The 23,610-nt window shown below is 40.8% G+C and overlaps 2 protein-coding genes across 3 annotated transcripts in view; one reads left to right on the top strand and one right to left on the bottom strand.

Moving 5' to 3' along the window:
- cngb1a (cyclic nucleotide gated channel subunit beta 1a) overlaps positions 1-6,923 on the bottom strand; it is a 36,013-nt gene extending 29,090 nt beyond the window's left edge. Inside the window, exons 1-5 of the mRNA XM_087838264.1 lie at positions 6,635-6,923; positions 3,989-4,109; positions 3,393-3,432; positions 3,243-3,294; positions 1,213-1,315 (exon numbers count right to left, since the gene is read on the bottom strand). Coding sequence (XP_087694390.1) covers positions 1,213-1,315; positions 3,243-3,294; positions 3,393-3,432; positions 3,989-4,108 — 315 coding nt within the window. The 5' untranslated portion in view covers position 4,109; positions 6,635-6,923. The remainder of the gene's footprint in view (positions 1-1,212; positions 1,316-3,242; positions 3,295-3,392; positions 3,433-3,988; positions 4,110-6,634) is intronic.
- A 6,212-nt stretch (positions 6,924-13,135) lies between these two features.
- LOC102779827 (annexin A2-B-like) lies at positions 13,136-23,106 on the top strand. 2 transcript variants are annotated; one of them, XM_087838155.1, is made up of 13 exons: positions 13,136-13,251; positions 15,781-15,842; positions 16,386-16,479; positions 18,485-18,579; positions 19,546-19,659; positions 19,783-19,873; positions 19,980-20,059; positions 20,474-20,533; positions 21,718-21,811; positions 22,084-22,179; positions 22,377-22,435; positions 22,528-22,650; positions 22,759-23,106. In XM_087838155.1, exons 2-13 carry the CDS (start codon positions 15,792-15,794, stop codon positions 22,816-22,818), a joined length of 1,017 nt encoding a protein of 338 aa, XP_087694281.1. In that variant the 5' UTR covers positions 13,136-13,251; positions 15,781-15,791; the 3' UTR covers positions 22,819-23,106. The 2 variants fall into 2 exon arrangements, with proteins under 2 accessions (XP_087694281.1, XP_087694332.1); XM_087838206.1 differs by lacking the exon at positions 13,136-13,251 and adding an exon at positions 15,558-15,702.
- The last annotated feature ends 504 nt before the right edge of the window (positions 23,107-23,610 follow it).

Raw genomic sequence — 23,610 nt, 5'->3', positions numbered from 1 at the left:
TGTGTGCACATTATTGTTTACATGAGATGAATTGCAGAATGGCAGGTAGAGACAAAATACTGTTAATCTGACTATCTGCAGGTTTTACACGCTTACATATACACGCAGTTACTGTCCCTCCATTTAGAAAGGCAGAGGTGTCATGGTGTAATTATTTCACATGTAGTTGTTTTTTTCCTGTGTAATAATATTCAACATTGCTATCAATACATTTTTCAAAAAATCCCTCTGCAAAATGGGTTCAAAAACATAAACAACTGTTGGATGCTGTTTGTCCGTGATTTGAACCGGGGAACAAATTGTGGCAGGATCAGCCTGATGTTATTTGTATCCCGCTGTAACTTTACTGTATAAAGAGCTAACATCTCCAAAATGTCAGGAGTAGTTAGTCATTACAACAAGTGTTTGTGAACTACAAATCAAGAATGTGGGATACTGTTTGTCCATGATTTAAACAGCCCAGCGCTGCTCCCAACGAAGGGAAAACCAATCCTGCAGGGAGACCTACCTTGGCTCTTGTGCAGGTGAAACCAAAGGGAAGATATGCTTCACCATAGAATGAAGTTGGTTTGGAAACATATTCAGCTATGCTTCATCTCCTGCTTTGCGTTCGTGTGGGCGCCCGTGCTAGCAGTGTCCAAGCGTTGTTTTTTTGTTTTTTTCCCTTTTCATGCCGCGCCCCCCCTGCAATGGCTCTGCGCCCCCCCTAGGGGGCGGGCCCCACACTTTGGGAACGTCTGCACTATCAGAACAATAAAAGAGCTGGACCTGAAAGAGCTGCTGGATCCAGCTGCAGCAGATGTTCAAATCAATCAGACCGAGACTCGTAAAAACAGCGTTTTCTGAATCACAAACTAACTTCTCAAACTGGCCCTACGAGCGCTTTCAGAGAGACACCAAGCAGGCATGGGGTTCAGATGAAGCTTTCAGGAGGGACTACAGGTAGAATCCTGGGAAACTGTTAAGGTGAGATTGTTAGCCAATTATAAAGATAGTGAGCATTATACTCTGTGTGTAAGCTGCGATCAATTTTCTGCTTTTTGAAAATCTAAATCTGAAAAACTGACTAAGGGCTAAAATCAGGACTGCCACCTTGTAAGCCAACAGAGATTTCATCTGATGTGTACGAAAACCTCACAGACTTATCTTTTTGAAAAATGTAGCTTGAGTCTGACTCTGCGTCAGACCCAGGGTCGTTTATCAGGACCTCACCTTGGCAGTGGAGTTTGCTCGGCTCATTTTCGGTGAGACTGCGGGTTGAGGCAAAGCGCCGCTGATCCACGTCAGCATGCCGCTCTGAGACCCAGCTGTTGGGCTGAAGATGTAAACGTTTAAATTCAGGCTTTTTATTCACTCTCCTGGAACAAAGCAAAGATTTTTTCCCTTCTAAAGTAACACTGAACCGAAATATAATCAGGGCTCAAAATCAAAAATGCTACTGAAACTATGCAGCTTGTTTAAAGGCTGAAAAACATAAGAGATATTTAATCTTTAGCGTGTACAAGGAAAATGTCCCTGGTTACTTCCCTCACTGGAGTCAGAGGTAAGAAAAAAGGTACTAAAATCATTAAGAAGGGAAAAGTCTCTTAGCAAGCTAACGGTGCATTCTCCAGTGGAGTATTATCACAGATAGAATTAAACTATGAGACATTCACAGTGAAGAATCCATCATTAACATCACGTTTCCATCATGTAGTACCGTATTTTTGGACCATAAGGCGAACCGGATTATAAGGCGCATTAAGCAAAACAAAACACTTTACTCAACTCGTTCTTCTTGCTTCCGCCACTTCCGTACCATTGATTCATTAATGTTGAGTTCCCTAACAGCTGCTCTATTCCCATGTTGTTGCAGTATATTAATGACTAACCTCGTATCGTGGATGGATTATCTCAGTTGTTCTCCTGAGTATGCAATTTGTCCCTAACCATCGGGAACCCTCACGTTAATTTTTACAGAGTGGAATAAAGTTATCGTTCATCCTCCAGCTTCACTGTGTTTATGTTATGCTAACATAGCTGTGTTGCTAGCAATCACGTAGCACATCATTATATACCAGCTAGCCCAACTTCAGTAACCCTACAAACGTCACTGCTGTTTAGTTTTCTGTCTTCATTGATGTTGGAAGTGATAACAGAGCTGTACGTTTGAATTTTTTCAGAAATCTCTCAGTCAGAACATGCTATATCATATTTAGGTGGAAGCTAGCAAGCTAACTTCCTGCTAACTCCGTTAAATTTAATAAATTCTATTTTCATGGATGCCTGGATGTTAAACTTAATAGTTACACCTGGTAAAGCAGCAATGCTGATCATTTTATTAAAGATGAAAGAATTTAGACAGTTTTTAACTCTCAGTGATGCCGCAGTGATCGTTTGACTTTGGGACCTGAAGCCGACGGAGTTTAGGACCCAGATTACTCCGCGAGGCTCTTGACTATGGTAGCTGTAATGCTCCAACAATCCATCAAGCGGTGCGGCTTCATAGCTTAGCAAAGTCGCACTAAAACATTTTTTTGACAGATTTTTGAGCGCCGTGTAGCACATAAAATCAGTTCAAGGTCAGTAAGCACAACCTGAATTCTTACATAAGGTGCACCGGATTATAAGGGGCACTGTTGATTTTAAGTGCGCCTTATAGTGCAGAAAAATACGGTAACAGTTAATCAAGTTACTGAATCGAACAGGAATTTTAGAGCTATTAGTACTAACTAGTAAATCTGTATAATATTAGGTTTTAGGATTAATAAAACCTTTAAGTTAGGTTTTTACTGAAAAATAATAATAAAAATAAAAACAATTAAAAATTCAGAGGAAAATTAGTTTTTCAGTTACGTTTGAAGCACTAGGTTAGCATTAGATTTCAACTAATTTAGCAGCAGTTTAGGCTAATGTAGCTATCAGCCATAGCTTGAACTGGGAACTCCAAGTTGTATATTTATCAGTTGTACCATAATGTTTGTTATAATACTGTTCATGTGTACTTTTCCAAACAAATAAACTCATTTGGAAAAATATTTGTCCTTATAAATAAAACCAGTGTGTGTTGGGATTTCCTGGAAATACAGTTGTAACTGTATTAAATAACAACTCATTTTTATGCAACTATGAGGAAAGGTTTCAGGAAATAAGGAGGAAAATATGAGCTGCACTGCTGGCTCCTTTTTTATAGTTTAGGTTTAACGTTGTGTTTAAGTTTAAACATTGGGTCTTGTGTGGTATATTTGTAGCTTATAACTTACCCATTCTCCGCTCCTGTCTGAGGTTCCTGCATTGGTTTTTCAGCTTTTGGTGCTGTCAGTCAAACATTGATATATGTTCAATATTTTTAAAAAACAAAGATGCCGACTGAGCTACACAAAGTTAAATGATTTGCATGTGAATGATCTTACTTTCACTTTTGACTTCATCTTGAAACTTTACTTTCTTCTCCTGTTTAACACACAAAAGAAAGTCATCTTATATATATTTAACTAAAATAGCGCATAAAAAGTAACAGTGCAAATACTACTTCTGGATAAAAGTATTAGTATCATGATGGACATTTAGCACACACACTTCAACACCATAGTTTACAGAGTCATGATAGTCCAAATGGATTTAACAGTGAATTTCCTGTTCATTTTCTCCGATCAGTTTCAGAAAAAAGAGTTTTAAGCCTTGAAACAAGCCAATTAGCTCCAAGCTGAATCAAGATTATAAAATTTTTTTTGATTTTGATGATATGAGTTTCAGGTTCAACTGATGGGTCTCAACATTTCCATAGTAACGGTAACCTCCGCCAATCACCAACATTGTTGTTTCAGTGTAATATTATGGGTACATTGTTAATAATGTGTGTTTTTGTTAAAGTGTGGCGGTACCACACAGACTTGTGGTTTCCAGAACAGCACAAAAATTTGAGTTATTAAGACAAACAACCCATTCTGCCTCACAATGCTCCATAAACATGACACAATAAAACATTTTTCAGTCGGGCAAAGCTTACAGTAACTGGAGGCGGAGCAGCTGCAGGGGGCGGGGCAGGGGGCGGGGCAGCATCCTTCTGTTCTTCAGGTTTTTTGGGCTCAGGCGGCTGGGGAACAACTTTGACCACCCAGCTCAACATCCTCAAAGAAGAAGAACAGACACTGTCAGCCGTTACAGTGTGAACCTATTTCTAAATATTACCGTCGGGCAGGCTCTGTGTTTACAATCACTACGGAAACGCCTGTGGATATGAGGACACAACCAAACACAATTAGCTGTATCACTGCTAAGTTTACAACTGACCCGCTTCCCGCTGCACTTAATGGTGTTAAGATCCTGTCTGGCTGAGTGTCAGTCCAAATTAGATCAGACCGATGCTGACCCTAATCCTCCACAGGAGGCCTGGCAGCACAAAACGGCTTTTCACTGCACCCATACGTTCATTTAAACTGGTCTCCAGTTTGGCACGTTTACTTTCTAATTGGGATATGTGCCAATTAACCAGTTGGGAAGCTGACTAATTTGTTAGTCAGTTTTCTTTTTTTTCCAGTTCTAAAAAAGGAAAGCCAACATGGAAAGATGTGAACATGTTATATTTATATTCTAAAACACTGCATTTGATAATGCAATACAACAACATTACCATAAATTTAACAATGAAGTATAATGTGTTTACGTTATTAGTCTCTATCTGGCTTGTTTTCAACCACAGAACAAAGTTGACGCGTTAACTGGTAAAGCTGCATGATTATTGTGATAAAATGCAACGTTAGCATAGCACAGCCTGAAGTCTCTTTGTTTTTCTGGACTTTAAAGGTTGGTCGACTAAAAATGTATTTTTCAGTGTTTAGTTGGACTAAGTCACTCTAAATAATCAGCTGTTTATTTTTTTAATATTTATATTTAGTTTTAATATATTTAGCTAGGTTAGCTAGCCTGGTTTCATATGCTAAAATTAGCATCTTGATTACCGTCGCAAAGCTAATCAAGCCGGGTTGTATTAGCAGATAACATCACAGACTCACCATGTTTTTTTTTTTTTAAATATAAGCAAGTCTAGCTTTAAAAAGTAAAACTCAAGGATTCATCTGTCTGAGTCTTCATGGTGTCTTTGTCTCTCTCACTTTTTGTTTTTGTTGCTAAGCTAGCTGCTAAGCTAGTTGGCTCTTTCGCCAGGTGAGCGAATCAGCTGGTTTAGGAAAGCGGTAGAGCTTTTTGAATTGACTGGTTATTCTTTTTAGACTTTCAGATAACTGCCAAAAGAGAGAGCTTCCTAACTGATCGAACCCTCAGGTTAAACCAGAATTATCAAAACTAATCTGGACCATTGTTTTCATCCTGTAAAGTAATTAAGTATATTTTTTAAGTTACTTTCATTTTATGCTTCGTTATGCATCATCACCTCCTTATTTATGAGGTAAATATTCTACCTTTTGTTGCAATACACTACACTCCCTATCTGACAGCTAAAGCAGGTTTAAAGACGTATATTTATGTAATTAATGATGCGTTACACAAACCGTAAACTTAACCAACTAACCATATAAAAAGACATTATTATATTTCAGGAGTGTAATATTTAAAAACAGAACACTTACACATTGAATTAGTGCATAAATTATATTTTTACTTTTGCACTTTATATTTTGGGTTAATTAATACTTTCACATAAGTATATTTTTAATATAGGCAGATTTTTTGGATTTTAAAATTATTGTAGTGCCACTTTTTACTAAAAGATTCGATTTTTGTTTCCATACATTATTTGTGTTAAGTCAGTTTTAACTCTGTCATCCCAAATTACAAATTTCTCATGTTGTGTGAGACAGCCAAGGCTATGAAGGCTATGAATCAACTCTAACCTGATCGACGAACAATATATCATACTTCGTCATCCACAGGGGAAACTAAGCCTCCCCAATCATCAACTCTTCTTCTAGGCAGCCAAGGAAAAATAACGTGAATTCTCCTGTAATTTCCCTCGGTTTCCACTGAAACACTCTCAAAGGATTTCAGAGTCACCAACACCCTCCAGCTTCAGTTCAGGTAAAGAAAACCTCACAGAAGAGCACCTCTGGTGAGTTTACAGCAGACATGACTCGGAGTTTTAAACCATTTTGACTTCATGTGCTCAAAGTTACTTAAATATACCCCTCACCCGGTTCAATTTTGCGACTTTGGGAGCTCTCCTGTTGATGCTTATGCTAAAATGTTAAAAAAGAAAAAACATCTTTTGAAAATTCAACAGAAACAACGTTTAATTAATCTCTGCCTCAGTTAGACCTCCACAAGACCCAAAACTGGGTATCAATAAAACAAACGAGTGTGTGTTAGCAGAAGTTCACGGCATCAGCAGCAATCAAGTTGATCAAATTTACAGGACAACCTGATAAAACCACAGACCAAGAAGAAAATAATAGTTATGGTTCAGCCTTGTGTCTCCTGCCCTGATTCGTTGGTTCAGGAAGATCAAATTGAACTACAAGTATAAACAAATTTAAAGAGTACAAATCACCAGCTACTACCATTCGAAACCAGGGCATGCACCTGAACCGTAAGCGAAACCCTAACACGGCACCTAATCTACTTTATTTCATTGTTCTCAAAGCTACGCAGCATCAACGGAGGTGTCAGTGGTCAAAATGTTGGGCGTCTCTTGTCCTACCTGAGTTGCTCAGTTGGGGTCCAGCAGCATCCCACAGAGCTGCGGGGAAGAAGCCGTGTAGACCTGCAGGGATATGAACACTGTGGGAGGATTACGCAGGAACTCTGCTAACAAGATTACTAAGCCGATGAAAGGCAGAGCAGGGCAAGACATGGAATCAGGTTACACTTTCAGAAGCTGAACCATGAAGGGAACCACAGTCCTCAAACCAAACCACAAGTTTATCAATAAAGTTCAGATCTATCCAGCAATCGGACACCAAATAAAAAACTGAAAAACAATCTTCCGATGGGAAACCTTGGGTACCATCGACGTAAACATGACCCCCGACCAAGAACGTCCCCTCTGTGCAAATGGCAACAGCCGACCCCCCCCCAGTCAGTCACTCTTTGCTAAGGAAGAGCTCACTGGGCAACAAAGAGCCCGAGGTGCTGATGAGACTGGGGATGATCAGTCTATGGCCACGAGAAACAAGCTTCCTCTGGGCTTAGAGGGCTGAGGAGGTGCAGACCTGCTACTCCTCTATATCGAAAGGAGCCAGTTAAGGTGGCTTGACCATCTGACTGGGACACGTCCTGAATGACTAGTTGAGGTGTTTTGGGCATAGAACAGACAAGGGGCAGAAAATTAAAAAGCTTTCTTTTGAGGTTCTGTTTTTAATGAAACGATCCACTGATTTATTTCTGTTATTAGAATCCCACCTGCTCCATATGACTGAATCTACGTCAGGGAAAAAGATTCCAGGTCCAACGGCGACTAACATGTTGAGTTCAGTACCATCACTGTGGCTGACTTGTTGTAATAAAGATGTTAATAACTCTAATTTACAGGTTTGATTCCACAAGTCAGAGGCCTCGTTTGTCCTCAGAGCCGTGGATGTTTCACAGCCTTTTTTGTCTGGTTTGGATAAAGGTGGTTTGGTAAGGGCCTGGTTTTGGTTCTGGAGCTTGTTTACAGCTCTGGGCTGCAGCAGACTGTAGCGACTCCATGCTAAAGCTGTTAATGTGGCCCTGAGGATTAGCTGCTAACGAGGTTAAGTCCAGTGTCAGCAAAACAGAGGATCGGATGAGGCGCTGCAGATACCTGAGCGCCATCTCAGAGAGCACCTTAAATAAGGGTCGGACATTTTTCTGTCCTTCCTTCCTTCTTCTCTGCTTCTTTTGCTTTTCCCGTCTCCATTCTGTTTTTAATGTAATCTTCTCTTCTGTCCTTCCCTTGTCTCCTTTCCTGCAGCCGGCAGATGTTTGACCTTCAGTTCAGCTGCATCATAAAAATTTCATCCTGTTTGCTTCATTTAATAACAGTAATAACAGTCACACAATGAGCCTTTATGCTCTGCAGTGGACTCGGGCGAACTGGGCCTTTGCTGCCCTCTTGTGGATGATCTGCGTCGGCCTCAGTTCCACACACGGAGCAGACCTGGCTCTCGTTTCTCAGCTCTCATATCTCTGACGACATTGAGTCTGATTGTGTTATCAGCGCCACGCAGACAGTCCTTATTTTCTTTTTCTGACCCTCAGAGTTCAGCTCGTCCCTTCGAGGGCAGCTTGAACTCAGCTCGCATTCCTCTGCATTACACCACTGTGTAAAGCTCCTCACCTCCCAGCAAGTAAACACCCTTCATCAGGACTCTTCACTTTTAAAGAACAGCTTTCAAAGGAGGAATCACATGTTTACATTTTTCTAGAACAAGTAATATTCAGAGACGTCGTTCATCCAAACAAAATATATCTGCAGCCAAAAAAAGGGGAGTTTTACACCAGCACAGATTACTGTAGATAAAACGCATGCAGCGGTATGAAACCTTTAAAGAAAGAAATCTTTTGCACAACTTATTCAGAGAAGCTAATCTCACTCATGACCCCATACTGCACACCTCGTCTTTATAGCCCCAATACACAGAAGCCAAACCCTGTACCATGAGTCCAGTCCAGCATTCCCAGGATATCTTTTTCTTATCTGACTTGTCACATTCCAACAACATTGTCGGGATCATCAGGGTGGTTCAGTAAATCCTCCCAGGGTTTCCCAATCGAGCACTGACTCATGGCTTTGAGTCTGGATTTTATCCAGCAGCTGTGGAGAAAGACGAGGATGGTGTCATCACGGTCAACCTGTCGGGGTTTTTTCTGCCTGTGCTATGCACAAAATTACAAGCCATACAGATTTCAACAGAAAGGGATAAACTAAAAGGATCAACCACAGACTGTGAAACTGCTTACAGCATGAAGCTCTGTGGGCTTTGTGTCTATTTTTTCTCACATAAAAGCTTTTTATAAAAGAGAAGCAGATAAAAAGGAAGATAAAACTTTAGCTTCTTTTTCAGGTGTTACTGTGGTGTTATTAACGAGGTCTACAATCAAGAGTTTATAACGAGGTGCAAACCACGGATTACACTCAAGAACAGGAAGTCGAAAAAATCTAGAAGAGCCAACACAGCGCTGAAACAAGAAATTGTTTGGTGGAGGAAACCAAGATGAACTTTTACCAGGATAATGAGAAGAGAAAAGTATGCAGAAGCAACAGTTAAATCATTTTGTTTTGTCTGCACTCCTGCATCAGATATTTTCAATTTCAAGTCATTTCAATTTTATTTACACAGCACCAAATCAAGGTGCTTTATATTCTAAGGTCGACCCTACAATAATAGATACAGAGAAAAACCCAACAATCATATGACCCCCTAGGAGCAGCACTTTGGCGACAGTGGGAAGGAAAAACTCCCTTTTAACAGGAAGAAACCTCCAGCAGAACCAGGCTCAGGGAGGGGCGGGGCCATCTGCTGTGATTGGTTGGGGTGAGAGAAGGAAGACAGGATAAAGACATGCTGTGGAAGAGAGACAGAGGTCGTGTCCAAATTCATGGGCTGCATCCTCCTGAGGACCCGGCCTTCGCGGTCTACGTGGGCCGGGTCCTCAGAAGGTCGGGTAGGCCGGAAGTAAACGGCTGTGAAATTGGACGGTCTAGCCTTCTGATTAGCGTCAGCGCTGTCTCAGCCGTCTGCTCCTTGCTATCTAAAATATAACAGGACACTGGCGTAAACTCTGGATCGTCTCACACTTCTGTTTAATCGGTTTTCTGTTTGACGTTTATTCAGCTGTGTAAAAATCCCGGAGGAACCCACCCGGGGGATTAATAAAGTTTTATTTTATCTAATCTAATCTAATAACTTTAATCTCAGCCAAACCGATTTACTCACGAACAAATAAAACACTGAAAAAAGCCCAACAATAACATTTTTAGGTTGTCTAAGTGACTTAAATATTACGTTTAACCCGAGTAGCGAAAGTCCGCGGTGATCTGAAAATGATGTGCCGGGAGTTGTGCCGTTCTCGGCGGCTTCAGTGACCCTCGAGCTCCCGGCGAGCTATCGAGCTGGTGGGTAGCAGACGTCTCCGAAAACGTCGAAGCACTCTTGCAAATATGCGATATCTTGATAAACCGAGCAGATATTTGATGTTTACACAGCTACTTTCTCGCCTGAAAATATGTAAAAGTTTATTTTGTGACCCAGAAAGATTAGTAAGAGTAATTTTAAAACTTAGTAGCGGCGCCATTGTTGGAAACTGGAGTTTGGCTGGGCCGCACTATGAATTCTGGGATATGGTGGGCCACGAAGGACACACCCGACCCATCCTTCAAATTCGGGGAAAAGGAGGACGCATTTGTCGGCTGCATTCGGAGGAGTCTACGAATTTGGACAGCCTTCGGCGCGTCGCTGTGACGTAATCGGTCTACAAATGCGTCCTCAGGAGGAAGCAGCCCATGAATTTGGACACGACCTGAGATTAATAACAGGTATGATTCAGAGAGGTCTGTTAACACATAGTGAGTGAAGAAGGAACACCCAGGGCATCATGGGAATCTTCCAGCACCTTTGACCTATTGCAGCATAATTCAGGTAACCCTGAATCCTCCCTGAATCCTGGTCACCTTTTCCAGCTGTTAACTGTTCTCCAGGAGGGTTTCCTGCTGACACTGCTCCAGCTGTGACCGTCTGTCACCGTCTGTGGTAACGATGAATGTGCCTGTTTCTGTTCATGCAGGGAGGATTAAAACTGTTGGGGTCAGAAAGGCTGACTCATGGATGACTGCTGAATGAGTGTGATGGCTCGCTCAGCATCACCATAGCAGCTCGTTTAAACAATCTAACCCGTCAAGGCCCCGATTTCTCTGGCCACCATCACCCCCTCCCTCCACAGGGAGGTCACTTCCTGCCGGGACACACCTGAGACCACGTGGCCCTGTTACGATCGATAAAACTCTGTCACTGTCCCGCTCCACCCCGCCGCACCTGCTTTATCACGCACTGTCTGGATAAATATTAGCAGGGCTAAAGCACGCTGTGTCTCACTCGGGCCGTAGAAACTGTCTCAACAACAGAGACAACAGTCTCTTAAATCTGATCTGACACCACACTGTAAAAAATACTCATAATTAAAAGATGCAAGTATAAATTGATTTTGTTTTTAAAGGGGACCCATTCTGCTCCGTTTGAGTTTAGCGTTTTTATTGTGGGAGTGCATCAGAGCAGCTTTGCATAATCACGACAAAAAAAAGAAGTTCCTTAATTCATCATCTCCATGAAACAAGCTGTTTTAGCTCCTGTCTCTTCAAGGTCCACCAATCAGAAGATAGATGGACCCTGGATGTTTTAGAAGCACGTGAGTTAGAGGTCACTACTGGACCTTGAGTTGTGCTCTTCTTGTTCCTCCTTGCACAAAGAAGATGATACCTGTGCTGCTGGGCTGAGAGACACAGCAAACCTACTTCTGATGACACTTGGATGTGGATGTGCCATCACAGAGGAGCAGGACTGCCTGCACAGCCTGAGTGGGCTGGCTGGTAGCCCTCTGCCTCCCAGCAGATGCACCTGTGGTATGAACAGTGTTGGTCAAGTTACTTGAAAAAAGTCATCAGTAACTAATTACTGATTATTCCCCCCAAAAAGTAATCCCGTTACTTTACTGATTACTTATTTTCAAAAGTAATTAATTACTTAGTTACTTTTTAAAAACAGGATTTACAACCTGAATAGGTGATAAAGTGATAGATCTTTCAGCCCAATTCTACTTTTTCTACATAATCATCATACAAAATGTAATCAAATGGAAAAGTCTCTTTTTAAAACTTGTTTTATTAGTTTTAATCTTTTAACTTTATGCATCAAGCAAACATTTAATTATCTGCAACATTCTCTGACTGGAAGAAATTAGTTTAATATTTAAACCTATTTTCTGCACATTCCAGCACATAAAATAAAATATTTTTTGTGTGTTTACACTCACTCTTTCAAATAGATGCAAGTGAAACACAGCAGAAAATAAATAAAGTCAAAGACTAGCGGTCCTGTTGCTCTATTTTCACCTGTAAAGCAGGAGTGGGGTAGGCGGAGGTTTACCCTGGTGCAGGTGTGCAGCGGTCAGTGGAAGAATCCGCGAGTTCCTCTGTGAGTTTCCCATTACGTCGTAGCTACTCGGTGCTTGTTTGGAAGTTTAGGGGTTTTTTCGCTGTAAAAAGAAGTTTTCTTCCCACGCACAACGGACACTAATGTTTTTGTCACTTTTTATGGAATCAAACTCAAAGTAAGGTCAGTACTTCCACGCTTTAAACGCTGCACGCTCATACTCTCTCTGCACTAGATATATGATCCATTGTTGATCTGCACACAGCTGTTGTCACGAACGTCGCACTCGCTTACGTCACTGTCATGAGACATTCTCGCAAAAAAAAAATCACGGTTTTAGTAACGCAGCGTTCCTACAGGAAAGTAACAGTAATCTAATTACCGTTTTTGCAATAGTAATCCCTTACTTTACTCGTTACTTGAAAAAAGTAATCGGATTACAGTAACGCGTTACTGCCCATCTCTGGGTATGAATTTCAAAATCCTACGCCACCTTGTTCTCAAGTTATCACATTCAGAAGATTTTTAGAAAACCTGACCTCTGACCTCGAGGTCACTGAGATTCAAACTCGTCTAAGATTTTTAGCAGATGCATCTATGGTATCAATCTGAAAATAGGTGACTTCCTTCTCGAGTTATTGCATTTAAAGCTTAGGTGTTCACATCTTCTGCCCACCAGCCCGACGGGGTGATGACAAAGATAACAAGCTAAAGTCGGTGACTTCCTGTGGACCCCGCTCTGCCACGACAGACTGACTCTGTGGTTATATAACCAGCTTGTTAGGCCCATCGGATGATATAAAACTAGCAGCCTGACTTCACCTGGCTGATCACGGAGCAGAAACCTTTCTGAATCGCCATCATTCGCTTTGCTTTGTTTCATGAACTTCACTCACAGACGATGCAGGAAGGAGTTAAATCATGAGCTCAGATTGAATTTCAGAAAAAATTTGTATCTAATTTTTAAAGCCTCCCACCAGCCAGCCAGCCAATAAGAATCGAGTGTTTTCTCGGCCCCTGGCGAGGCGATTTGAGCCTCGCTGAGGAATTTCTGCCCATGTGTTCAGCCTGATGTGTAAAACTCAGTGAGTCATGCAGGCAGTCAGAAGGCGGAGTGTGTGTGTGTGTGTGTGTGTGAGTCAGCCTGTATTTAAACACCACACCCAGCCTCGTCCTGGCTCATAACGGAGCTGCTGCTGCATCTCTAAAGGTAAGAACTCATCAGAGTGAGCGGAGATATCGGGATATCAGAGAGCTTTAGCAGCAGATTTATGACTTTTCTTCTTTTTTCTACTTCAAAGAGTCAAAAAAGGACGAATCCTGTTTGTTTCCTTACTTAGCAATGACTGGAGGCTTTTATTTTGAAGCCTTGAGGATGGAGAAGTAGTTTCACTTACTTTTAAAGTATTTTTTAACCAAACATTCAGAAACAAAACCATCAATTCAAGTGTTTGTTTGTAATTCTTTAAGCAGCATGAGCAGTTTTTACAAACGCTTCCTCTAAAATCCGCCAAAATAAGAGTCAAAATGAGTGAAACCTAAGGCCACCGGTGATTAATGCTGGACAGAGAAGCTGCAAACAACAGTGATTTTATAAAGCTGAAGTGCTTTGTTGATGTAAAATGTCTGCGGGGTTATAAAGCTCAAAGTCCGCTGCAGATGGAGTCGTTCTGTCGTGCACGGAGCCGAGCCGCCGCCTCGGGGCGATAAATGAGGACTGGCTGCAGTTCGCTGTGCTTTCATGTCGCCTTTCATTCTTCAAGCTGCTCAACTTATGTTAGCAAAGTGAGTGCGTGGGCTCATTTCTGACTCTGAGTTTGGTTCAACAGGTAGTTTTAGGTTCTTCCAGATGTTTGGAAGTAAAAACAGCTTCACAGGGAAACATCGGGTGCTCTGACCATCATCTCCACGCTGCTCTTTATCTACGACAGATGTACCCTCAGGCTCAGGGAAGCTCTTATTTTACACTTGGGTCGTAGAAACTACAGCTTGTTTTACAACAGTATAGACCTGTAAAATATTTAAAAATTTGAGCTATATCTGTTGTATCTAAGGTGAAAAAGGACATTTACTTTTTCTGCAGCCCCAAAGAGCCCCAATCATTTTGGACCAGCTCAAGAGCACCCCCTATGGGACAGGCTTTCCAGACAGTGGGAGCTCCTGAAGACTAAATTAAGCTGGTAACCTTAAAGACACAGGAGTGAAAAAGGGTTAAAATGATATGGACCTTAAACATGACAGCAGTCCTACATACAGTACAGTATCAGAGAGAAAACCCACCAATCAGAGAGGAAGAAACCTCCAACATAACCAGGCTGATGAAGCAGTAACCATCTGCAACAACTGGCTGAGGGTGAGGGGAGAAAAAGAGGAAACCACGAATAACAAACAAGAAAAAACTAACTGAGGGACAGAAAAGACCAAAATCTAAAGAACACAAATAAGTTATCACTGGAAGTCCCTCTGAGCCTATCGCTCCACTAAGCAGAGGTTCAGGGCCATCGGGTCAGCTGATCCAGCTCTAACTATACGCTTTATCAAAAAGGAAAGCTTAAAACTAGCAGCATTGTTTTCTCTATCCAAACTGGGAGCTGGTTTCCAGCTGAAGGCTCTCCCAGTCTGAGAGCAAAGTGCTCTATTGGGGTGATAGGTCACTATGAGGTCATTAAGATAAGATGGGGCCTGATTATTTAAGACCTTGTATGTGAGGAGCAGGATTTTGAATTCTGGATCTAACAGGAAGCCAAAACAGGAGAAATCTGCTCTCTCTTTCTAGTCCCTGTCAGGACTCTTGCTGCAGCATTTTGGATTAGCTGAAGGCTTTTCAGGGAGTTTTTAGGACTTCCTGATAATAATAATTGATCAACTAGTTTTGGATGTTGAGTTGAAGGAGACCCTGGAAATATAATTATGAATCTGTAAACAACCAAAATATTGTTTCTTCATGTAAAGATGCTTTTGCCATGTTGGGCCATTAGACACCAGCAGAAATCACTACGAGTATTACAAATACTAAAAAACTATACAAATATTAACAAAACACCCCCAAATTTCAATGCACTGATGGGTAAAACGCTGCCCCCTGGTGGTGAATGTCTTAGTTACATATGGTGATGAGATCTACAAAAAGTACCTTTAATAAATACATTTTTGTGTGAAGTGATAGAAAAAAACTTTGAAGTTTATACATTCAGATTATTTTACGGCAGCAAGCAGACGACGGGACGAGCCGAGACTTCAGGACTGTTGGTAGCAGCTGCGAGATGAGATGCTGGCAGAGTCTGTAAGACGGTCAAAGGTGGAGGAAACTCTGCAGTAATCACTTTACAGCTTCAGCTTCACCGTGTTACACAACACACCCGAGATTCCTGCAGATCTGTTTGATTCATGCTCCTTATCTGCACACCCGCCCTCCGCTGGCACGTCCCGCTCAATAAATCAAACACCCCTCCAGCGTATGAGTGTTTACAGCCTGCTGGAGTCTGAAGGCCATTGTTGGTCTGTTTTTAGACAGTCAGAGGAGGAAACCCAGTGTTTCCACTCAAAGGTTAAAGAGGACATAACACAGCTCCAGAGACTCCTCCAGAGAAGCTCGACTGCCAGCAGTCTGCAGACTTTCTGATACTGAACCTTCTCTCACTGCCTTTTTCTTAACTATCAAGTAAGCGATAACAGAAACTGTACGACTGCAGAAAATGATGTAAACTCACCTTTAAGCTGCTTGAACTGTGTGTTGCAGGTGAATCCATCATGGCGCTGGTGTCTGAGTTTCTGGGTCAGCTGACGCTGTCGTACAGTGGGGTGAGTCACCTGCCGATAACACAGCAATCACCATAAATGACTTTGATACATCAGGTTATTCCTTCAATTACTGATGAACCCAACTGTGCTCTAATTAGAGCAGCATTACATCACACTACTGGTACTGTACCATAACACAGGTCTCAGGTACTGGAGGCGTTTCTGTGTTATTCAATGTTTTCTGCACACCTGAAAAAATCCAAACAAAAACAAAGCAGTGAACTGACATATTTTCACCACCTCAGATTCGTTAAATTAACACAAGAACAATGAAGTCAACAATAAACAGAGAACAAGAGTCGTTCTCCACCTGGAGTTCATCTGTACAGTCAGAAAGCAGATAAACTGATCACTGATCAGTGCTTCATTCAGATGCTGACAGACGAATTACTCCAACCTCAGAAAGCTGCCTGATGGAGAACTCCTCCCCTGCGTGTCTCTAACAGTCTGTTGGGCATTACGAGGTTAAATCACAGCAGCAGCGTCTCGTGCTTTCTGTCAAGCAGCTGACAGAAGCTAATGGTCAGTTTCTGTCCTCTGTAGGAACCAGAGGCCAAACACCCCACCGTGGTGCCGGCCCGAGACTTCGACCCGGCCCGTGATGCTGCCAGGATCGACACGGCCATTAAAACCAAAGGTGAGCGAGTCCAGGAAAACTCCCTCCCTGATATTTCCCTGCCAAGCCCACCGGTCAGGAAGTTTCCACTGAGTTATGTAACTGTGATCCCACCACTTCTCTCTCCGAGTTCAACTGTGCACAGGAAACACAGTGTCCACGACTCGGACATCACCGAAACTGCAGCAACAGAGTTTTCTGATGGTGTTTCAGCTCCTTAACCGGTTTTTAGCAATTAACGGATTACAAAAAGAGGAAAAGATATCGGTATAGCCAACAGTCAGGGGTTCAGGGCTTTGCTCAAGCGGATACTAGCTACTGTTTTACTGGTATTGTAATGGGCCTAATGGTTTATTAATGCTATGGTAACGAGTTTGAGGAGATTTCACCATAACCAACCATGAGAAGAAAAAAAGTAGGCACTTTAAATCATGACCTTAAAGTTGCACATTTTATATATCTTTTTTATTTAACAGTTATTTTAAAAAGTGGTTTTTGGTTGTTGTTTTTTAAGTTATTTAAATAAAAACTTTTATTTTGAAAAGTTGTTTTTTTTTGCTAGCTTAATGCTAGCTTTCCTGCAAACATAAATCAACTTAAAGCTATCTCAGAAAAATGGTGTCTAGAATAGATCAGAGTGACTAATTCAACCAAACTGATCTAGTAACTTAGCTGCTCATTTTCAGATTAGTTTATCAGCTAACGTTAGCTAGCTTGCCAAATTTATTCAGCAGCTAATATGACCCATAATGCTAATTTGTGCAAATTCATGCACAATGTGAAACAGTAGTGATTTTAGCGATCAATAAATGTGTACAGGTAGAAAGCAAAATGCATAATGTATAATATGTAGCTTCTACAGTAACATCCAACATGCCTACAGCTAACTGAGCCACACATCATGTATCAGACACAGGTAGCCTCATCACGTCCACGTCAGCTTCGGAGTCATTACGCTGTCAATATGCTCATTACAGTAAATGCAAAGGTACGGAGCCCCGCAGAGGATATGGGAGAAAAAAAAAATTAAGACGGACTTTTGCGAGATCTCGCAAAAGTTTTAGCCGCATTCTTCGGAGGCCGCCAGCTCGAAGCCGACCGGGAGGTCGAGGCACGATGTGCCGGGAAAGCGGTGTTCCTCCCGGCTGTAGTAGGTCTCCGAAAACATCGGAGCCCTGCAAATATGTGATGTTTTGTAAACCGAGCAGGTATCTGACGTTTACACAACTACATTCACGCCTCAAAATATCTTAAAAGTGTATTTTGTGACCCAGAAAGAGTAATATTACAACTAAGTAGCTGCCGCCATTGTTGGAATTCAACTTTTGCGAGATCTCGCAAGATCCCGAGTTTGTTTTGCGAGATCCCGAGTTTGTTTTGCGAGATCTCGTCTTAATTTTTTTTTCTCCCATGTCCCCTGCGGGGCTCCGTACCGTACAAAGGAGTGTTTGTCTTGTTAATAACAAACTTGTTCTGAGGTTAATTATTGTAATATTTACAAAAACAGCAAAAAGGTTGAGCAACAACAAAAAAATCCTGATGGAAAGAGGAAGGAAGAACACGGGGACATAAAATCTGAACAAATAAAAGCTCCCAGCACTCTGAATCACAGGGTTACACATCTGTTCACATCTGTCCTCTTCAAACTACAACATAATTTCATCTGCCTGGAAAGTGACTCACTCAGACCGCTGCAGAGGACTTGCTGAGTGAGGCTCGGCCTCCATTTTCCAGCTTCCTTTGTGAGAGCTGCTGGAAAAGCAGGATGTCCCTCGGCAGAGATTTCCAGCATCAGAACAAAAGAAACTGCTGGAGATAATCAGAGGAACAGTTTATCAGGGTCAAAGTCACTTGTAATGATAACGGATACCTGAACCACTGGCCCTGTGAGAATGTGTGATCTCTGATTCTTTAGAAAAATAATAAAAGACATGTATGCAATCAACAGGTGAAAGTTGTTTTGACGTCTGTATATTTGGTAGTTGAGTATGAAAACAGTAACTTAGTTTCTTTGACAAATTTGCAGGTGTGGACGAACAGACCATCATCGACATCCTGACGAGACGGAGCTGCGATCAGCGCAGAGAGATCGCCTTTGAATACGAACGATTTGCCAAGAAGGTCAGAGATGCTTCTCTGTTAACGAACAAAAATGAATCTTTAACGTATACGTTACTTTCATTATTTCAATCAATATACAGAAACTAATCAGGGCCATCAGTTAATCACATTTTAATTTAAATCTTGGCTTCCAGTGATTATTAAAACCAGAGTTCAGATGATTTCTGTTGCATTTTGTTCGCTGTGAGTGAAAATGTTATATAATTGACCAAATAGCTTAGAATTTTTAAGGGTAGTCTTATAGAATAATTAAAAAATAATCACCAAAATGTTTCTGGTAATTTCCCTAAATATGAAAAATAAACATAAAAATTTGTTGTTTTTTTCCCAGTTTTTACTCAATAACTTTTAAATAAAAATAAACAATAAATCATTCAAAATAAATCGATCCTGATTGATTGATAATAACAATGATCTTGGATAATAACTTATAGAAAGAGAAATAAGGAAATAAAAGAAACATCAAAAAGAAATTTGCTAAATCTCGAGATTATCGCACAGATCAATCAGCTGGATGATGTCATTTACATTCATTTTAATATAAAAACAAATCACGACTGCCACTACTTTTAATTTTTGGCAAACTTATAATTTCATAAATTATCTTCAGGGTTTTTCATGAACCGACAAACTTTTGGTGGACAACAAAAATCAGCAACACTGAGATTATTTTTTAAATCTGGTTTTAATAAATGGGATATTATTCATTCAACCCTCCATTTGGAGCCTGATGTAAACCCAAAGGCCGTGAAGCAGTAATGGTGGTAATCCAGCTAACAGCTAACATCTTACTGCTTTGAATCATGAGCCAAAAATAGAACTTTTACTCTGAAGGTCGATGGAAAAATGAGGGAAACTGACAAACAGAAAAGGCAGTGAGAAATACAACAGATGCTGAACTTTTTGCTTTTGTACAAATGATTATTTCTAAAGTGATTTTTAACTCTGTGTCTGTGGTTGTGTCAGGATCTGGTCAGTGCCCTGAAGGGGGCGCTATCCGGTTCTCTGGAGGCTCTGGTTTTGGGTCTGATGAAAAGCACCGCTCAGTATGACGCCTCGGAGCTCAAAGCCTCCATGAAGGTCAGTGTCACGCTAAAGACTAAATAAACATGGCTCACCGGGTATCTGAACGTTCCAGAAAAGACTCTGATAGCTGAGAGCTGCTGTTGGATGTTTCACGCTGTTTGGGGTTTTTTCATGCAGGGACTGGGGACCGACGAGGAGACCTTAATCGAGATCGTCTGCTCCAGGAACAATGAAGAACTCGCTGAGATCAAGAGGGTTTACAGAGACCGTGAGTCACGTTTCAGGAACCTGAAAATACTAAATAAATATATAACAGAGGTTTTCATGAGCTAAAGGCAAAAAGTGAGAAAATGTGACTTTGACTTTCTCTGCAGTGTTTAAGAAGGACTTAGAGAAAGACGTAGCAGGAGACACGTCGGGAAACTTTGCTAAACTGCTGCTGGCTCTGGTTCAGGTAGGACTTCATTTATCTTCACAAAGCAGGAAAAACTCTGACAGGTTCCCATAAAACCCTAAAAATGATGTTTCACATACAACACAGGAAATGTTAAATATAAACAGGAAACTTCATTTTGACTTTAGTGGATTTGGTAAAAATATTTCAGAGAACTAAATATTTTCTAAGAACAGTTACAAAAAATATTCAGACAGATACGAAAAAACCTACAAAAATTACTTTCACAATATTTAATAATAAGTTGATAGCCTTTGTCAGACAGTGTCAGTTACACTGGTTTCTCACCAACACTGAAAACACGAATGCTTTTCTAGGATATTTATAGTTTTGATGCTTGAATAAGAAAATGAGCTTTGATTTATTTTAGTCGACAAAAACCTGTTTTTATTTAATCTGTTCTTTGTTTCACAGACGAGACGAGATGACCCTTCGAACGTTGTCGACTATGAGAAGATTGATGAGGATGCCAGAGTAGGTCAAAATATACTTTTTTTTTTCTTTAAAGGTACTTTTTGTAAATTCACGTGACTTAAAAATGCTTTAAAACCTTCTAAGAGCTAAAGTTATCAAAAGAATGTGAAAAAACAAAAGAAAGTGACCGTTATTGAACGGGGTAGAAGAGTAACCATTGTTACAGCGATGGCGTGAAATAAACGGGGGTGGACCAAAAATAATGATGAAACTTTAACCCTTTAAGACCTACCATAGAACCAAGTCCGCCAGAGCTTACTTTATATTTTTACATGCTGTGGAGCCATTTTTGGGAGCATTTCAAGTTGCTATACATCAATACAACCATTATAGCCCATATTTTAATAATATTTATGCATTAAGTCCATAGTAATTACATTAATTGCAAAAAAGTGCAATAAACTACAAAAAAATTGAAAATCGTTTTTGTTTTGTTTTTTACATATATTTCTACTTGGAGAAATTTAAGAGGCTTATCCCTCAAAACTGTAAATACAAAAAAGTTGCAAAAAATAGTTTACAACAACAGGAAATTTATTTTGAGTGTCTTTATAGTTTTATTTTTGAGATACAGCAATTTTTATACACTACAGGAAAAACGAAAAACAATCCTATGATGCAAATTTGCAAAGAAAACAGCATGTGCATCAAAACAAACTATTTCCAGCAGTGCAATTCGAGTTCTAAGCATCCCAGAAACTATTCAAAAAAGCATAAAGTCAAACATGACTTATAAAAACACCAGTATAGGCTTTTAAGGCCTACAAATAAAAGACTACATTTTCCGCGAAAATGACGTCACTTCCGGTTTCAGGCAGTACAACTCCTCCGGTTTCATATGCAAAAAAAATTATTGCGCTAGCTTACGTGGTTCTGGTTCTACAGGGATTTAAAAATAGTTACACAAAACAGAGCGTGCCCGCTCCGACCAGCTTTAAAGGGTTAAAGCAACGTGTCTGAAAACATCTTGGTGCCCCCTGGTGGTGAAAGTTAAAGCTTACAGGACATGATTACAAAAAGCACCTTTAAAGACAAAACAAGGTTTGGTGTCCTCTGAGGGGATAATCTATCCAGAGGTATAACTGTTAGTTTTGTACATTTGTGCTTTTTCTGTTTTTTATGTAAACCTGACCTTTTTTTTCACAATTTCTTCATTAAACCGTCCTCCTTCGTGAACCTCCCAGGCTCTGTATGAAGCCGGAGTGAAGAGGAAGGGAACCGACGTGGTGACCTGGATCGAAATCATGTCCCAGAGAAGCGTCCCCCACCTGCAGAAAGGTGAACTGCATCCTCAACACTGATGCAACAAAGCTTTATTTATACAGACAGCACATTACAGTGCTAATGTAAAACTCAGTCAATAACTAAGAGCAATAAAAACAAAACAAAAAGGCAAACGAGACCAACAACAGGCCAGAAAACACAAGAACTATAAATATAAGCAGAACAGATGAAATGAAATACTAAACAACAGGAAATGTAATGAAACCTACAAAATAAGACCCATGAAACCAAAAAGTCTTAAGTTTAATGTGTGTGTTGTGTGTCAGTGTTTGAGAGGTATAAGAGCTACAGCCCCTACGACATGAAGGAGAGCATCAGGAAGGAGGTGAAGGGAGATCTGGAGAAGTCCTTCCTCACTCTGGGTACGTCTAAGAAACATCAAATATCCAAGTCACAGATTTAGACCCGGTTTAACGGGGAAACCGAGCACGAGGGCAAGTCTCGTTTTCATTTTCAGCCACATGCTAAAAGAAATAGACGCCATCAGAACAAAGTAAGAGTGAAATTCTACTTCACGGTGACAGGACACATTAAGCAGGTGTGTATCGTTTGTCCACAGTGGAGTGCTTTGAAAACAGGCAGCTGTACTTCGCCAGCAGACTCAATGAAGCCATGAAGGTGAGTTTCCCACGTTTCCGTCCAACGTTTCCACCTGGAACAAAACATAACACCTCCTCCTTCTCCGTCCATGCTGACATTTTGTGTCTCAGAGTAAAGGAGCGAAGGAGAAGGTGGTGACCAGGATCATCGTTTCTCGCTGTGAAGTTGACCTGATCAAGATCAGAACACAGTTCAAGAAGCATTTCAAGAAGTCGCTGTACCAGACCATCACTGTGAGTCCTGCAATATCCCACACACACGGAGGGCATCGAACACACCACGGAGAGGGCATTTTTGTGTTTATTGCCGATGGATAATTTTGTGTGTGCGTTTGTGTTTAGGAGCACACTAAAGGAGACTACCAGAAAGCTCTGCTCAGTCTGTGCGGAGGAGACGACTGAAACTACATTTCCCAGAGAGCCGCAGGGCCTTCAACCGTCAGATGAAATCCTTCACGGTGCTCAGATTAACCCTCTCAGGCTCAAATTAAGTTTTTGTTGCTAATGCACAAAAGAATACCTGCAGTGGTACTTCTGAGTAAAAAAACTCATAAACTATGTATGTGGGGTAATCGGGTTGTTCGTTTTTAACTGTTGCAAATCTGCAACGCCTGCCTCGAGAGGGTTAAACATGTTTGTCTCTGTGATCGACGTCAGTTTGTGGAATAAAAAAAACGGGAAAAGAAATAATTTGTCTTTGTGTTGTTTGAGTGAAAGAACACCAGGGGGCAGCAGAGGCACGTTTAACACTGCGCAGGCCTGCAGTACAGGAAACCACGAAGGATCAAACTCCGTGTTAAACACACACAGATGGCCTCGTTTAGAAGAATCACATTGAGAATAAAATCTAAAAAAAATAAAGTTTAAATAAAAACGCCAAAAATAAAAAACAGAAAATGATTTTTTAAATAAAAATTAGAAAAAAAATCACTTCCTTTTAAATCCATCTCTCAGTTCTCAAATCAGGTTATGGATTAAACTGTTCTTATACTCTGACATGCTGATTTTTTGTCACTGAAATAAAGACATCAGATAATTACTGTCATTTTATTTTTTTTAAAAATTCCATTTGACTCTTTTTCTGGAAAGGGCACCAAAGTGTACGACCTTTATTCTGGAGCCACGTTTATCAGATCTGATTTATGCAGTTATTCATATTCAGGGTTTATAGACAATAAAATTACAGTCACTGCT

The sequence above is a fragment of the Neolamprologus brichardi genome, chromosome 1 (assembly GCF_056152115.1).
Source record: "Neolamprologus brichardi isolate AB-2024 chromosome 1, ASM5615211v1, whole genome shotgun sequence".
In the NCBI taxonomy this organism is placed as follows: domain Eukaryota; kingdom Metazoa; phylum Chordata; class Actinopteri; order Cichliformes; family Cichlidae; genus Neolamprologus; species Neolamprologus brichardi.
This window is presented reverse-complemented; position numbering and strand designations above follow the sequence as displayed.

Bases quoted from the DNA above. Each gene is read 5' to 3' on its own strand.
- LOC102779827 (XM_087838155.1), top strand. From the start codon at position 15,792: ATGGCGCTGGTGTCTGAGTTTCTGGGTCAGCTGACGCTGTCGTACAGT. The intron at 21,812-22,083 runs GTGAACTGCATC...GTTGTGTGTCAG, and splicing joins CGTCCCCCACCTGCAGAAAG to TGTTTGAGAGGTATAAGAGC. The intron at 22,436-22,527 runs GTGAGTTTCCCA...TTTGTGTCTCAG, and splicing joins GACTCAATGAAGCCATGAAG to AGTAAAGGAGCGAAGGAGAA.